At 38.6% G+C, this 17,434-nt stretch overlaps 1 protein-coding gene across 1 annotated transcript in view; it reads right to left on the minus strand.

The window, feature by feature from the left end:
- Nucleotides 1-8,510: 8,510 nt before the first annotated feature.
- VSTM4 (V-set and transmembrane domain containing 4) overlaps nucleotides 8,511-17,434 on the minus strand; it is a gene marked incomplete at both ends in the record, with an annotated part of 29,839 nt that continues 20,915 nt past the window's right edge. Inside the window, 2 exons of the mRNA XM_079535560.1 lie at nucleotides 8,511-8,636; nucleotides 17,053-17,111. Coding sequence (XP_079391686.1) covers nucleotides 8,511-8,636; nucleotides 17,053-17,111 — 185 coding nt within the window. The remainder of the gene's footprint in view (nucleotides 8,637-17,052; nucleotides 17,112-17,434) is intronic.

Consider the following 17,434-nt stretch of genomic DNA (forward strand, 5'->3'; position numbering starts at 1 on the left):
GAAAGACTGATCAGGAACTCATGTTTTCAGCCTTTTGAATGGAGAGAAAAGAGCATGAAAGAGTCAGAGACATCAGAAGCATATGTCTGGGGGACTGAATCTCAAAGGAATTGTTGGAGTGAGAGTGCAGTCAGCTTTCTTCAAATCAAATAATGGACTCCAAAGCTGTGGGAAAGACACTGACAGACATACAGATAATAAGAATTCATGGTATTTGTCCTTGGAAAATTTCTGTATTTTAAATGTTATTTTAAATACTGAATTTGACATAATACTTTGTTGTTCACAAATAAAGGCTTGCAAATAAAGTATTCTTGATTTGTGCTGAAGAGCAGTGTAGCTTAGTAAAATGAACTAATTCTAATTTTACTATCACGACATCAAAAACTACTGAATCTTCAAACTGTTGTTAACCGAATTTGTAGCAGAATCTTTGTTCTTACCAACATTACAAGTCTCTTCTTGACATTCCTCCCTCCTGAATCTGTATTATTTTCCCCCTCCTGCCTTCTTTCTTGGACATGTCGTGATGTTACCTTGACTATCAGTATCACTACTTGATTTCATAATCATTCTTTGTGGTAAAAGTAGATTTTTGTATTGTAAGAAAGCTGAGGCCATAATATAACAAATACAAATGTGATTTATGTTCCTAGTTGAAATGGAGGAAGTGTGAAAAATCAAGCTCCTTAACATTTTATTAGCAAATTTGAGGGAATTATTGCTGATATATATATTGCTGATAATTCCCCCTCACTTCTCCTGTCTTGCTTTGGTAAATAAGTTATATGTCTTAGCTTATTAAGGGAAGGCCTGAGAAACCAGTTAGGCAGAGTGGCTTCCTGGACATCACAGCCTGGATAAGGATAGAGCCTGGATGAATACAGAGGACACTGTGTCCGTGAAGATCTCTGTGTTCATATCTGCATATGTACCCTTGGACAGCCAGAGCCACAAGAGTTCCATGATTTCCACTGCACTGACTGCTTAGTGCTGCAGGAGAGAAGCCATGTGTGTGCTGTGCTGAACAGGAACGTGCAGAACTGCTGTATGTCATAATCTTGGTGCTTAGAAACTTGCAAGCATCGTTCGGAGGAATCAGGAGTAGATTTTACTTGTCTTGCTTATACACCATCTTTTCTCTTCCTGTAGGCCAGTGCTTTGTTCACAGCTTGTGTTCTGAACTATATTGTTGAATGAGCAAGATTTCCTATGGCAAATAGCTTCCTGGCTTCCCCAGTGTCAAGACAGATCCCTTTCCTCATGTCCTGCCTAACCTCCATCTCGAGTGAGGTAATCACCTATAGCAATCAGTGATCAGCTCAGGAAGGCTGCATTATGTCTACACAGATGACCTCCCTGGTTAAATTTCCTAACCTCCCAGGTGCATGACTTGATGACTCCAATACCAATACCACCTCCAATACCACCTTTCTGTGTTTGGTGAAAACATGCACTTGGAAGTTGGCCAAAATTTACCACCCTTATTTCAGATAACCCTCTTTTCACGCCCAGCTTTCTTGAGGACTGCAGAAAGATCAAATGCCAGAGAGTTCAACAATTAGGTACACGCTCCTTTTTAAGTTTTCTCTCTCTGCTTGCATTCCTTAAAAGTAAGCTGTGATTTAGTTACACAGCAGGATTTGGACTCCTTTCAATTGTGAATATAGCTTTGCTGAAACATAATAAAGGAAATTAAGAGCCATGGAAAAAGCTTGCTACCCATGCTTTCATTTACCTATTGGACTTTTTGATGGCTTCCTAATTATCTGCTCCCTTTGTGTTTTCATCTAGCCTGTCTTTGCCAGCAGCAGACATTCCCTTTCTTAGAGCCAGCTCCAGAAACTACTTTGCTGCCCACACAGCAGCACTAATGGTACACGTCCTCTAGATAGCAACCTGGCTTTGTCAGGCATAAGCAGAGGCCACTTGAAGGTGCAGATTAACTGTGCATGGATTTGGCAGGCTAATCTCCTTGAGCCTTACATTGTTTTTCTTACATCTTCAGTGAGACATCAAGTTGTGGATCACAGAACAAATCCAGAGTGTATGTATGAATGGGAGTCATCAGGTTAAGAACAGAAGTCTTTATGAGCCAACCTTTTCTAATACTCAAGGATATTTAAACTGGGAGAATATAATAGCTTCTCTAATAGCTAATGGGATGTAGGGGTGGAAGATCTAGAATATGTTTTTGAAAATAAGTAGGTAAAGCAATTCCACAGCAAATGCTTTCAGCATAACTCCACTGCTTCTGTAAGAGGCATGATGCAGACATCACTAGAGCATTGTAATGATCTCAGAAGCAACTTTTGCAAAGTGTAAGTAGCTTGGGGTGAGAATTACCTTTAAAAGAAATCTAGTCCTATTAGAAGACAAAATGCAAAACAAAGGTGCAGTCTTAACTCTGCCCTCTAGGTAAACCAAGAAGTTAAATATACAAGAGCACAATGTTTACATGACTTTACAAACCAGCTTAATCTAATTGGGGACTGTGAAACCTAAAATGCCTCAATTGCATACATTTGGTTTTTGCACAGACCATGCTGCCTCCTGGTTCTGGAATAGGAGTTTTATAATTGTTACAGTGAGCATTGAATACTGTCTGATTTCTGTTGGTCTGATAAGAAGCCCTGCCTTCTTATTTTATTGACACTACAGGAATAACCAAAATATGATGCAAAGTGTAGTAATGTAAGTTGTTGTCTTTGAATGTTGCAGTTGGTGAACAAGCGAAAGACACTTATTTGCTCTGACAGTGAGACCATGCACATTATAAACAAGGGATTCTGGTAATTTTACTGAAATAACTGTGGTTGCTGCCAACCTAGGAGTTAGTTTGTTTGGGAAGGTGAAATGCTCATTTGCTCAATAACTTTTGCCTGTCCTCTGCCTGTGATCTCATTTTTTTGACTTTGATTGTGCAAGGGCTCAGTTGCTGTCGTAAGGAGTGTAGCATCACATGGTGTTCCTGATGGGTTGAAGCTCTGGGCTGCTTTTGGCTCTTCAGAGCCCGATTATGAGCTAAATATATATTCAATATTTGGTCTGTATATTTACAGGCCCTTCCCTGTGCAATGCTAGGTCTGTGATAAGTGGGAGGAGGCCCACTAGAAATCTACTCAAGCAGGTCTAATTGTACCAAATAGAACGGCTCAGTAGAGTGGAAAATAGTCCTCATATATCTACCCGAAGAAGATAATGACCTTTTAAATAACAGAAGCAATTTTATTTCAATACTCCAATTACTCTGAACTCTCAAATGTCAAAGTGCTGGGCACTTTCAAAATAACTTAATTTAGACATTTATAGCACTTAGACATCGCTAGTTTCTTATCTAACCTAATTATGGGTTGTACAGGAAATTGCAAAGCATCCCAATTAATGTTATTTTTTATAGTGATACATGGAAGTGGCCTTTGCCATTTGCTGTCATCATGTGCACAGTGATTTACTCATTTGGACTTTTGAGTTGGTTCCCTATCAGGACAGAGCTCTTCTATTCTCTGACTGATCTTTGAAAGTAAGTGAGGAAGAAGTAGGGGTAGAAGTGAGTGTAGTTATGTTTGCCTGGGGGATTTGAAGGGCACAAATTTCAGTAAGAGCAGAGTGACTTTGCAAGGCAGGACCATTTCAGGCATGAAGATGCCATATAGAATAATATCAGCTGGCTTGCAGCTTCTCTGAGTTCTTAGGTCAGGATTCTTCAATTACCTCTCAGCCTTGGGATGAGTGCAGTGGAATGAGGCCTCATTTTTCCTGAAGATAATCCAGATGGATCTATGTTTAATTTCTCAGAGACGTGGAGCTGTAATTAACTGTGTAATGTATCTGCTGTCAAATATGTCCAGTGCCAGCACAGAAGATGAAGTTAAAAAAAAAAAAAAAAAAACAAAACCCAAAGAAGATCTCATTTCGTGAGGTTCTCTACGTACAGAGCCATAATGCACTGTTGTGTTCTTATTCACTTTCTTATTGTGAAATATTGCTGCTGGATTTTAACCAGAGTTCAAGAAGCATTTGGACAACACTCTCAGAAATATGGTTCGAATTATGGGTGGTCCTGTGTGGAGCCAGGAGATGGAGTATATTATCTTTGTGCACCCCTTCCAACTCAGGATGCTTCACAATTGTTTGATCCCCTGGCGTTTGATGTATGAGAGTCCCAGGTTTTGCACAGCAAAGAGAAGTTTGACTGCACAGACTTGTGTTATTTACTGAAATAAAGAACCTGTGCAGCTCTCAGGTAGAAGCATAACAAAGGCTTCATTTCTGACTGGGCAGTCAAAGATTGAAAAGCCTCTGAGGGTTGGGCAAAGAAAACAGCAATGTTGATGAAGAGCAAGAAAGTTAACATAATATGATGGCAGGAGAGGTAGGGTTCTTGCCCTACCTATTGTTGCAGTCAGTAGAGCATGTTGCTTTGTTTAGCCTCTGAGCAGAATGTGCAATACACAATAGCTGCCAATTTGCTGAAAGAGTTGAGGCAGTTCTGAGAGGGGATGTTTAAGATTCATGAGTTGGAGCAATGGCATGGAGTGATTAGGGCTGTGAGGAGAACATGGAATCCTATCGCTTTTTTTGAGAACAGGTGAGACCAGCCTGTAGCACACCGAGTCAGGTTAAGTCAGACTGAGTTAATCCAAGCTTTAGATCAAATGATGGACTAGCTGGCATCTCACAATCACCTCCATCCTTATTTTCTCCTTTCTGGAAGGAATAATTCAAACTCGGAGTCTTCAACTTATATGCAGCTTTTCCATCTACTCTACCTCCCAAGAAGGGTAATAAAATTGAGACATACTAAATGTGGAACAAAGCACAGCAGATGAGGATATTTCAGATTAGCAGAGGAAACTCAAAAGAACAACCATTATCTAGTAGAATTTAGGGATTATATGTTTCACCCTGGCAGTTTAGACTGTGACAGCCAAAATGATCGTTGCACTATGATGTTGCTTACCAGTTTTGATTTGGAAAAGATCTCTAAATAAAAAATCAACAGTCTGTGACTACGTATAAAAGATCAAATAAAATTTCAGCTGATCTGAGTCCAGCTATGCCAGCAGAACTTGGCCAAACCCTGGCTAAGGATATAAGTTGTTTGAACTTCTTAAAGAAGAGAACTCCACTATTCTGTTACTGTTATTCTAAAACAAATAATTTGCTTGTAATTGCAGAGATAATGACATTCCAACCACACCTACCATTAGAAAGTTGTAATAAAGAGTGATAAAAACTCCCCTTCCTTGGGCTGCAAAATCAACTCCCACACAGCCTGCAACACTAATATGATTTACTCCTATTTGCTGGTGGAGGATTCTGGTAATAAAATTTAATGTGGGGGAACAAGGCGCATTTAACCAAAGCTGTACACATCTCTAATTCTGTTTACAGCTATAGAGTGCAGTACATTAACATTTAACAATCTGACACTAAATTGGTCTGAAGCTAATAGAGCTGTATTTGTTAAAATTTCAACACTGGGCTGTGTTTTACCAATGACACCAGAAGGAGTAACCAAAACTGTGTGACTCAGCAGATTTCAACCCTGTTAAATAAGGTCTTAAGAATCTTCATGGGAGTTCCTGTCGCTAAAAAAAAAAAAAAAGGTGGACCACGTTCAGCTCTGCTGCTATTCTGCTTAAGCATGATGGAGTTAGGTCGGAGTGAATTCTACCTTGCATTTCCTGTTAGGAGCTAAATCCATTTTATTCTGTATTTCTACTAGGTTATACTCGATGAAAGTTTCTTCTCTGTAGTATTGAATTGCTTTGAAACATAGAAATGCACAATTACTTGCAAGGGGAAGGATAATGTTTTACTTTCTCCAGTAAAATGATCTCATACTAGTAAATCTGGATGAATACTGTGCAAGAAGCAGCTTAGGAGATATCTGCTCATGAAGACAGGTGTTATCCTAAATAGTATTTCCAGCCTCTCTTGACTCAGCTGTCAGGATTCTGCTGTGATTTACATCAGTCACAAATGGAAAACATTTAAAAATCATGGAATTTTCTGCAGAATGAAAAATTCAGTTCTCACCTACTGAGATCATCTTGTGCCTTGCATTTTGACAAATAATTTTATTCATATCATTCTCTAAAAGCAATAAATCCTACACAGACTGGGAGAAATTATCTCAACAAAAAAGGTAATTTATTTTAGCTCAATTAACTATTATTTTGGGGAATTAGATATAAAACATAAACAAGAATATATATATATATTAATACACAAAGAATGGTATTCATTAAAATACTGGGCATAAGCATACAGTAGAGGACTTGTCTGAACAATGGATATAATGGCCACTTGAATATAAAAGCAATGTTTATATATTTATATACCAAACTTGTGTAGTTTTTTGCAATTAAGTGACCAAATTAGTAATGTGCTAGGCTTGTAATTCTTTTGGAATTAAAAATACTAATAAGCCCTGTAACTTTCCAATGCTTTCCTTACAGCTCTCCTCTCTGAATATTCAGACTCTGAATGTTACGGAATGTATCCCCTGAATGTTTAATGATTCTTTAAGCAGCAGGTTTTTTTGGTCAATGAATTGAAAGCTCATGAGTGAATAAGGAATGATGCCATGTTGTTTTGGTGGGTGATTAAATTCCTGTGGTAATGAGAAGGCAAAACAAACATCCTTGACAGCTCATGAACCCAAACATAAAAAATGCAAATAATTGCTAGCAATAAACCTATTAATAAAAGCTGGCTTTAGTTTGGAAAGAACCACTTCAATGAGAAGCCAGGGGTGGGATTAGTACTGTACACAAAGGCCAGCCTGACAAATCTTGAATTCTTCTCTTATGAGAGAAGTTTTCAACTAGCATGGAAACAGGTGGCTGCATTTTACATTTACTCAATCTGGCTGCAAGGTAACAGTTTATGTATGAAACGTAATCTCTATCCCCATTCAAGAAAAGTCTAAAAGCAGTTAATATCATGAAGTTAAAGCAGTTAATGTCATCCAAAGACTGCTCTTCTCTGTCACATGTTCCTCCCTGAAGTGCTGCTATTGCCCTCTGTTCCCAAGTGCTAACAGCAGCATGAGGGTTCCCAGTTGTGCTCTGAGCCCTGGCATGGACTTACTGTGTCACTGTGAAGACCTGACCTGTGAAGGAAGAAGATGCCTGGATAAACTTGATTAAATTTCGAAGCACGTGGCCCACCAGTGCTACTCAAAAACCCACAAGTTGCTGAATGAATGCCCATCAGGAGGCTGCCTCTGCCTTATGTATGCCTAGAGGGCACCTGGCATATGCTGAACATTAGACATCCAGGCCTGAGAGTGGGCTAAAGAACCCATGCTTTTATGTCCCTGTTAACTCTGCAGTTACTCAAGGATTAAAGCTTCCAACAGCAGAAAGGTGCTGGGTGTTCAACCCCAACCATGAGTGTAGACAGAGCATTGCAAATTCAGGAGCTTGAAAACACCAGTCCTTTCATGACTGGCATGCCAGAGAATAACCAATTTTCATCAGTGGATATCATAGGAAAAGGAAGAATCCCTTTCAGCTAGAAAGAGGGGAAGCAAGAAGAGCATTTGTGCAGACTAGTTTCCTACCTCCCAAGCCATTGCCTTTCCAGAGAAACAACTCCAAGGTAAGTAAGTAGGGTATTACAGAGTTTGCTCTGTGCTAAAGGAGATGATCTGTGATTTTCCTTTCACAGCAGCAGCTTATAGCTGCTAATAGGCCACGGGAGGCAACTTTTGCAGGTTTAGGAGCACCAGCCTACAGGAAGGCCAAAACCAGTGTCCTGGTTCTCGGGAAGTTTCATACTATCAGCTTTTTCCTATTCTCAACCAGAACTATAAAAGCATCAAATCCTGGAAAATATTCCCAAACTATAAATATTTTTCCTCAGATTGGTGTGGTTTAACAAAGAATGTTTCCTTTGGATTATTTTGAAGTGTTTGATTTGAAGTACATAAGAAGGGTACATAGAAAGGGAAGTTGGAAATACAGAAACCAAAATTTTGATAACTACTATGAGCTGGGGGAAGGCAGAAAAAGTAATTCTAGATATCCATTTTCTGTGGAAAAAAAAACTCAGTTTTACTGAATTAATATTTTTCTGATGTGATGAACAGCAGAAATTTGATGAACTTCTGGTCAGTGGTCTTTCTTTGGTGGAGGAAGCTGATGTGCTCTGATCCTGCTGCTGGTATTTCTGAGGTGGCTCAGATGTCCATGTTTGCAGCTAGACTTGTCACATTAATGCCAAAGAAGGAATGAAGATTAGCACTGAAAATGTCCAAGTGGAGCTTCATTCTCTGTAAAATGGAGGGGGCAAACACTGCAAGGGTGTCTCTGGGATGTCACTCGTCAATCAGCTGCTTATTCTGTGATTACTTCCAACTACGTTTTGTTTAAAAGTCATATAGAAATACAAAAGCACATGAATAAAAAAATATGGACATTTGTATGGTCTTTATAAATAAACAGCACAGCAAGAATTAAATAGAACACAAAGGACAGTTATACAGGCATGAACTGTTACAGCTTGTTCTCCTCAAAGAGTATCTGTGCGTAGACTGTCGTACTGGGAATGCCTTTGGCCTCCTGAATCGGCTTCATAAGTTCAAGTTCAGCATATGTTAAGTTCTCTTCAGCGATTTTTGGCTAGGAGACAAACAACAAATTAGTTATAATTCCATTATCACTGAATGTAAAAATCACTTTAAGTATCCAATTGAATAGAGTGTACTTCTTCTCTCAAGCGTGCTTGTTCTACTCTGCTGCCAACAAATTTACTCTGTACTAAATGTAGCTAATAGAGGAAATAAAAGTAACTTTTGTGCCTCACCAGTTATAGCCACAAACAAAGGAGTTGCTTTCAGGTTGTATCTGAGCTTTGGATTTCAACCCAGCTCCAGTTTGTCCATGGAAAGTTAGTCTGTGTTCCTCAGAAAAGGGTTAAGTGCAAAGACTCTGGTGTTCTCATGTTGAAGACTGAGAAGGACAATTAAAAAAAGCAGCCATGCAGTTTGTTGCAGTCGCAAAACTATACCTCATAGGAAAGTATCTCTGAGACCAGGAAAGGCTCTCCAGCTGCAAACTGAAAACTGACTCAAAATTCATAAAGTTTCCCCCGTTCAAGCATTATAATGGGGGAAAAAAACATACACAAAAAAATGTTTTCCCAAACCAAGATTCCTTTACATTTTGGTTACTGCTATTTTGTCCTTTCTGACTTAATACACGATTCCTGTTTCCTTTAGAAGTGTTTGAATAATTACTATATTATCTTCTGACTAAGATAATATTCAAAATAAATATTGAATATTCTCTGAAACCAGTCCCCCTGCTCCCTCACTTCCTGTCTTTTGTGCTTTCCTGGAATCCTTTCATTGTGCCCTGACAGTTGCTCGCACTCTTTGTTTCAGATTGTTTCCCTCTGGGTGGATCAGCTTACGGTTTTCCTGCATGAATTTAATCTTAATTCTCCTCTGTAGATCTGATACTGAAATACTCTGTGCAGCTGCTATTGCAAGTGCTATTGCTGCAGTCAGCTGATCTGTGCGTGTGAGTAAAGGCCTTCTACAGGATTCTAATATTTGCACTTGGTTCTTCATATGGTCTTCCCCTACCTTGCAAGGGTAGCCTTACTTGATCTCAACTTCTGCTTCTTATTTGCTACTGAATGCTTCACTACTGACTTCACAAAATTTCCTCCTTTTGTGGATTTTTCTGGTAAAATAATATAAAAGAACATTGTATGGACTGCAACTGGATCTCATAAATAGCACAAAAAGGAAGCCTTTTTGATCACATATTGGGAGTGACTTAAAAGGTCAGAAAGGCATCCATGCTATGGGTTAAAGAGTTAAAAAAGCTCTTAGTCATCTGCTGTGATTAATTACATTTCTCCTCCTTCTGGCATGAGAGTATCTAACCTCAGGGTTAGATAGGCAATTGTTTTTGCCTTTTTTTGTTTAGTATTCCTTTACAGACCTCAAAACTATACCTGCCTGTCTATTCAGTTGAAAGTGAGCTAGGTTGATGGTGGACATCACAGTAACTCCTGCAAACGCTGAAGGTTTTGTTTTTGGTGTAGCTTAGTAGATCTAGCCTCTGTTTGAAGTTACTGGGAGTTTTGCTGTTGGCTTTAGTGGGAGTCACCTCTGACCCTGAATAAAATGATATGTTGCAAACATATGAAGGTTCCTAAAAAAGAATCTGATAAAACATTACGAACAAGCTGTTGTTCATTGTTAGATTAAAACTCCACTTTTCCAAAGACCAATCCAATACATTTTTGAAGTGGAAATGTTTTCATTGTGCTGTAGAAATAAGTTGCTGAGGGCATACTAAATCTGTATATGCTTTCCCCTTTTGTTGTTTAATTGCATTTTATGTTATGTTTCCATTTAGAAAATGCAGCATGTCCTAAAATAGCCACATCAACACCCAACTCATGTAAATTTCAGAACTAAGATTTATGAAATCATATTGTCCAGGTGTTTTATTGTATTATCTCAAAATTGCATTGTTTTCCAGTGTAGATTATCTCTTTATTCTTACTTTATTCTATTATGTTTGGATATGAAAAATAACACTAGATTCCCCAAAACAGGTCATTGGGCAGTAGTGGCTGATGTGTTGTTTTCATACATTTTTATGATGTTCCTATAGTAAACATAATTTAATAAAGCCAAAACACACTAAATAAATAATTACATCTAGAAAAGCAATAAAACCAAATAAAATTAGTACTTTCATAAGTGGAAAAGGTACTTCAATTACTGCTACAAGGAACAGCACACCATAAAATGTGTAGAATAATTTCCCTTATGCATATTTCTAGTATGTAATAATTTGATTGAAAATATGAGGAAACACACAGGAGGTTCAAAATTGTGAAGTGTATACAGTTTTCAGCAAAGGATGTGTAATAACTGCACATGGAAGCCAACGCTACTTTAGAGTACCTATGGTAGCCAGGGTTGTTTCTCCACGCGTTCTTCCATACTTCATTTATCAACCACATATTTAATTCAATTTTGGTGGTTTGTTTGTCCAAACACAATTATTTTCTTTTGAGCAGGTAGAAAAAGAAAACTAATTCTGTGATTTCATCTCTCATTTGGCAATGTAAGCCTGGAATCCTGCCACCCCCTCCTTTTTGGAACAACAGTGTGACTTTCAGTAACTGATGTTTGAAGTGGGACTGACATTTGGACAGAAGAGCGAGAGGCAGGGAATGACTGACTGTTCACCTCTCTCTTTCCATCCTGGCTCTCCACCTACAAAGTCAGTGAGATTTCTATGGCTACAATGTCTTTTTTTCATGAAATATTACATTATTGTTCTAAAATTATATTGAAATTATTTCTTTAAATAGAGATCTGTTCCAAAGTGACATTTCTAGATGCAGCCTTTATCTTGTTCATCTGTTTTGTTCTTGTCTTGGAATCGCACCCTTTGCAGAAATATGTTAGGAAGAGAGTCATCATTTTCCAGTGTATCCTCTAGCAAATACAAAATCACTTCCAGTTTTAATTTTTATTTATTTCAGTCACAGCTCTTTTTTTGGGCAACTATTTGAAAGAGTTCAGTTATAGGAACATTTTTTCAAAAAGACAATCTGTGAAGTCCTACACGTAACTATTTTAAAAAAGCTACAGTATGTGTATGCACAATTTTGTTCATTGAGTTTGTCCAGCACAAAAATGCATAAAAAAACCTTTATGAGTTGAGATTTTAATTAAAATTACTCTAATTATGTCCTGATTATGACCAGATAGGTCAATTTTGTTCTTCTTAAGCTCAGCTGGGTTGTTCAATGGCAGCATCAAAGATGTTTACTGTGAGCAATGTCAGACTGAATTTTTTAAGTTTTAACTAAGACTACTTCTACTCAAATTCAGAAATAGGTATAGAGAAAACAAGCAAATACTAACCTCGTAATTTTAACTTGTCTGGAAAACAAGTCTGGTGGATTGGAACTAGGTGATATTTGAGGTCCCTTCCAACCTAAGCTTATTCTATGATTCTGTGAAAAACAACTGCTGCCAGCTTGCACTTAGAGCCTCACTGTTTCATCACCTTATCAGTCATTGTGAAAACAGCAAAACAAATCATAGATTGTAAGTTTCTAATTTAAAAAATAATATTGATACCCTATTGATTCTAGTTTACAACAAAAGTAAGCAGGCAAGGTCTCACTTCCCAATTCACTAGTCTTAAGTACATCATTGACTACTGCTTCAGACATTTGCCTTAGAATCCTGTCTCCACATAATCGCATTGAAGGACTTGTTTGGGATGTTATGCAGAATGAATTTAACAAGAGATGAGGTTAAGAAAATTTTGCTTATTGATCAAATTGAATTATCACCGAACAGAGGCAGACTTAAAAAATGACTTCTACAGACCTTTGTGAGAAGCTGAAGCTAGATCTGTGAGTTGCATTATCTCTCAGAAATGCAACTGCTGGCCAGTAGGAGTTCTGCAGTATCAAGGGAGCCATTGTGCTCTCTGTGCCAAGGCCCAGAAATCTGACACTGGAAAATTGTGGAGTGGGAAGTATGTCTTTTAGTGGCACTATCAAATTAAAAAAATGATGGCTTCTTTCCACTAAAATGCCTGGTTTTTAATCTCTAGAAGTGGCTTCGTCACTGGAAACAACATCCACAACAATTTGTGAGCCCTCTTACAGCACCACATCTAAATCTTGCTTTTGAATCCCACAGAAGTTATGATAACAAAGTCAGAAACAAAGATGATTCACTAAGTCCCATTGAAACATTTATTTTAAAGAATCCCATAGACATAAAGCTAGTGGTATCTATAGGGAGATAGTTCATCTTTCTTCATTAATAGAGTTAATGTACCTGGCAGAGGTTTGTCCTGACTGTTTTAACAGCTTTTGCAGAAGAGTCTTTCCCTTTGCTAATACTTTATGCCACATATTATTTTGTTGTATGTGTTATACAGAGTTATTTCTTGATTCTGAACACTGCTGGAGATCAGGCTGATTTCTCTTAGTCCTTCAAAAAGGCTTAAGGATTTTTCTGGTGAGACATGATTAGTGTTCCAAAGGTGTTATCACATAAAAATCATCCACTGTAGGATTTTGTAAATACACAAATCTCAGCACAATTCCAGCAAGAGTTTTTCTGTATTTACATAACCTGTTCTTTCTTAGGGTAAAGGTAGCAATGTGGGACCTGAATGTGAAAGTAGACATAACTCAACAGTTTTGAATATGACTTGTTCTGAGTTTCAACCTGACAATATAAATGATATTCATGAAGAAATGGACAACTCACACCTTAATGAGAGACAGCTGAAGAGACATCATCTGGCAGAGAAATAAATTATGTGGACTGGATGGAAATATTCAAGTTGAGGAAAAAAAAGTTCAATTTTTCTTTGTATATCATGCACAATGTTACTTGAAGTCTGTGGAGATAAATAATACCTTGAGAAACTGGGATCTTAAATCACAGACTGTTACATGTTGTGGAGGAAACAACCTCTAGCAGAGGATGGCTTTTAATTTAAAATCATGCACGAGGAAGAGAGACATGGTAGTTCTCTGATCCAGAGTCCTAGAGGTTACTGAGCAGTATCTCATTTGCCTTTTGTTTAAGAAAGAAAAGATCGTGTTGAGACTTATCAGGAGTTCTACTTGTTGCACAAAAAATGATGAGCCCATTTTTCCTAGCTGGCATGCTGAACACAGCATAAGACTGGTTTTGAATAATGTACTGCCTAATTGTAAGATGAAAAAGAGGGGAGGAAAAAAATCTGTTAATCGTGCATAATAACCTTGCACTGGGAAAATTTGTTCCTGTATTCCTGTGAGACTGAAATTGTAGGATAACAGCTTGGATGCACAAATTTGTCTGCATGCAAAAAGCAAAAGGAGCTTCTCTATGTATGTTTCAGTGCTCCCTGAAGCAATTCTGTGCAGATCATGCACTTGCACAGCTAGACCCTTTCACAAAAGGACACCATAGTCACCGCTTTAGATACGCAGTGGGTCTGGTTGGTTAATTGTACGCTGGCAAACATACTCCTGAAACCTAAAAGTCAAAATGATTTTTCAGGTGAAGGAACGTTCAGCTTCTGGGCAGCTCTAGGGGCACCTTTCTTCATTCCTTGATTTAGGATTATACACATATATAGAACACTGAGCTAAATGCGAAATAAGCTTAATTTGGCTGAACACGTGGACAATGAGAGCGAAATGTGGCCTTCTCAGTTCCACAGGTGTCAAACATGAGTTCGTGTTCAAAACAACTCCCTTCTGCCTTGCAGACACAGCAGAATCAGGACAGCTGTGCCTAGATGAGTTGCTAGCAAACGGCAGGCCTTCAGACACACTGCTCGCTGCAGAGTCAGCACTTTCTGTGCAGGGACTGTCCTGACATGCACTGACTGGCATGCAGCACACTGTCAGCACTTAGCCTGCAATGGAAAATAAGGATGGGATTTTTCAAAGCTGGAAAAAAAAAAATTCCGAGCTTCCCATTTGATTTGGCCCCTGCCAGGATAAACAATGCTGTCTGCACTATATGGGCTGTAGATAGAGGTGCTTCTTACAGATAGCTCAAATACAGTCACTGGAAGCTCTCTGCTTTAGAATACAAACAGGACCAATATGTGTCCTGTGATTAACAGAACTCAGATGCCCTCCAGTAACAACTTATCAATGCAGGAGCAGTAGAAGCCAACTCCTATGGACCGTGTGCTTTACATTTATAGTATATCGAAGGAACTAGGACCAGAGGCATCATTTGTAACATGGATTCATGTGTTTACAAAGTGGGATGACAATCTGACTCGTCAGTGGCAGAATCAGGAACATTTCCTGGATTCTGCCTTACCTGCACAGACTTTCCTTTCCTTATAATTTAATATAAAGGAGATGAAGTCAATAAAATTTTTACTCAAGTTTGCAGTATTTGGTATAACTTGAAACCAAGTTCTTTCCATTAGCTCCAGTGAATCTCACAACTCCTATGTTTGGTGGTGCAAATGTTTGTGAAAACCTTTCCATTTCTATGTTCAGCACCTGAAACTCTTGGACTATAACTAACCTCTAGGAGGCAATGAAAGGTTTACCAGAAAATTTGGTTGAAGAAGTACAAGATTTGTAGCTACCAACTCAAAGGGCTATGTACTTAAGGCTGTAGCTGAATCTTCCTTAAAGAGAAGAATCTGTGGGCCTCTAGAATTTTCTTCTTCCTAATGACTCTCTGGGCTTCTTGCACGCTATAAAACCCATCCCTTTTTGCAGTTCATCATCTCTATTTCCTCTGATCTGTATACATTTCTCACTGATCTTAATAGAGAATGACACTGATGGGGAATGTTTTTGCAACAAGGGGAGCATAGAATTGTTGTTCTGGCTAAAGCAAAAGCAATATGACATAAGCAGAGTTTTTAAAAAGCTTTACTCAAAGCTGTGCAATTGAACATGATATTAGGTTTTCTCTTTTTGTTTTTAATTTTCATTGAGATTATGTCCATATTTTATCCAGGTTATTGTATTCTTGTAAAATTATACTGCAATCCACTCTAGCATGTTAACAACAAAAGAAATTTGCTGGTTTATTATAAACATCTTTCAAGAAACCAAAAGCACATGTCCTCTGGAAATAATTCTGCCAGTATTTAGGTTATTACAAAATTTTTCCCAAAACACTGGAATTATTTTGTAATGTTTCCTTATACTCAAGCTTGTTTGCTTAGGTTTTCTGGAATATTCTCCTGGTGTGGTACTTCCTTGGGCTGCACAGGGAAGCTGCAAGAAGAAGCCCTGAAACCTCCATAGTTTGAGTCTCTCATTCCAGCTCTGTGCCATCTGTGGAAAGAAGGCCCACTATTGACACCAGCTGTGCAATCATTACAGCTGGAAGGAAAGCAATCTCTTATCCTGCAGACATTTGGCAGGATGGCAATTTTTTTTCACCCCAAAGGGGATGGAAAGATTAAAATCTGAGAGATTTTTGAGGATTAAAAAAATGCCTTGTGCCCAGGTAGCCAGGCTGTGCCCTGACCATGCATAAAAGGGCAGGGAATATTCTGTGACAATTGGTGGGAAGGCTCCCAATCCTCACCTGAAAGTGAGCCCATTGCAGAGGCATTTGGGTTACTCACACAACATAACTTTAGGCACCCACATCCACCCAAGTGCTGAAGTCAGGGAGTTAATCACCCTCTCCATTGCCAGCAAAAGGAGAAAGTATCCCCAAAAATGTAGAGCTGGGCTCCTGCTCCAACTCACCTCAGTCTATTGAGTCCATGGGGAGCCCTGCAGAGGCCTGGCCATAGATGCAGCTGAAATAACTGCTATAAAGCTGTCTCTGCTACCCCAGCTGTCTGGGCCAGGTGCAGCTATGTTACACCTGCTCATCTAGCTGATTTGGCTAGCAAATATCCACAGGTGTTTATAAACAGAAAGTCACGCCCACTAGAAAACAGATCTAAGATTTCTTCTACCTTATTACGAGATGCAAATATACATTTCATCCCTTCAGCTATTGCTGACTTACACCACTATGGGGCAGAATCTAGTCCCCCTCTTTCTGACTTGAAAAGTCATGAAGGCAGCACAGCTATTATCTGCTGAAAACAGACGTTCTCCCGAGCACCAGCTCCCAGCAGCATGCGAGAATCAATAGCAAGTTTCATTTAAGAACAAGCTAAATCTGTAGGCACAACAACTGCAAGAAAGCGGAAAAATATTATCCAGTGTAACCTAGTGCTCAAAATGAAAAGAGCCAAGATAATTCATCACTTTATAAAGTCATAGAATTACAGAATGATTGGGTTGGAAGGAATCTTAAAGATCATCCAGCCATGGGTTTAGTGCTCCCCACCAGGTCAGGGCCCAGCTTTGAATGTCCCATTAGCCCATAGCTTTCCAGGCAGCAGTGCCAGTAAGTGTTACTGTATAAAAAAAAAAAACATTTTTGTGATTTTTAAGCCAACTTGCTTTTTCTGAACCTGGAGTTCTGGCAACATTACAGCAATCACATTGAGAGAGAAAAATATGGAGAAAATGTCACAGAAAATTACTTACCAGGATCAATTTTCTTTGAGGTTTCAAGAGCTTGGGCTTAGGAATATTGGGTATTGGAGCTGTGGAAATAAATATTAAGGGGTCATTTCAAGTTACTGTAATTCACTGTCATTTTTTAGCATATGCATTAACAATTTATAAATCAGAGATGTATAGTGGATTGGGAGTAAATAAATACCTGTACTTACATTTGTATAAGAGCTATATTTCAGATAACTTACTTTACAATGAAGCACTGGGCTGATGAATTGGGAAAAAAATGTAAGATTCAAAGATCTGATATGCAAAAGATGCTGTTTGTATGCAGAAGCCAGGGTCAACACAGCTCTTGAGAGCTGGTCACTTGTGATATAATACACAGAAATCCTCTAGTTCCTTTCCC

This window comes from Tetrao urogallus, assembly GCF_951394365.1.
Source record: "Tetrao urogallus genome assembly, chromosome: 5".
NCBI lineage: Eukaryota > Metazoa > Chordata > Aves > Galliformes > Phasianidae > Tetrao > Tetrao urogallus.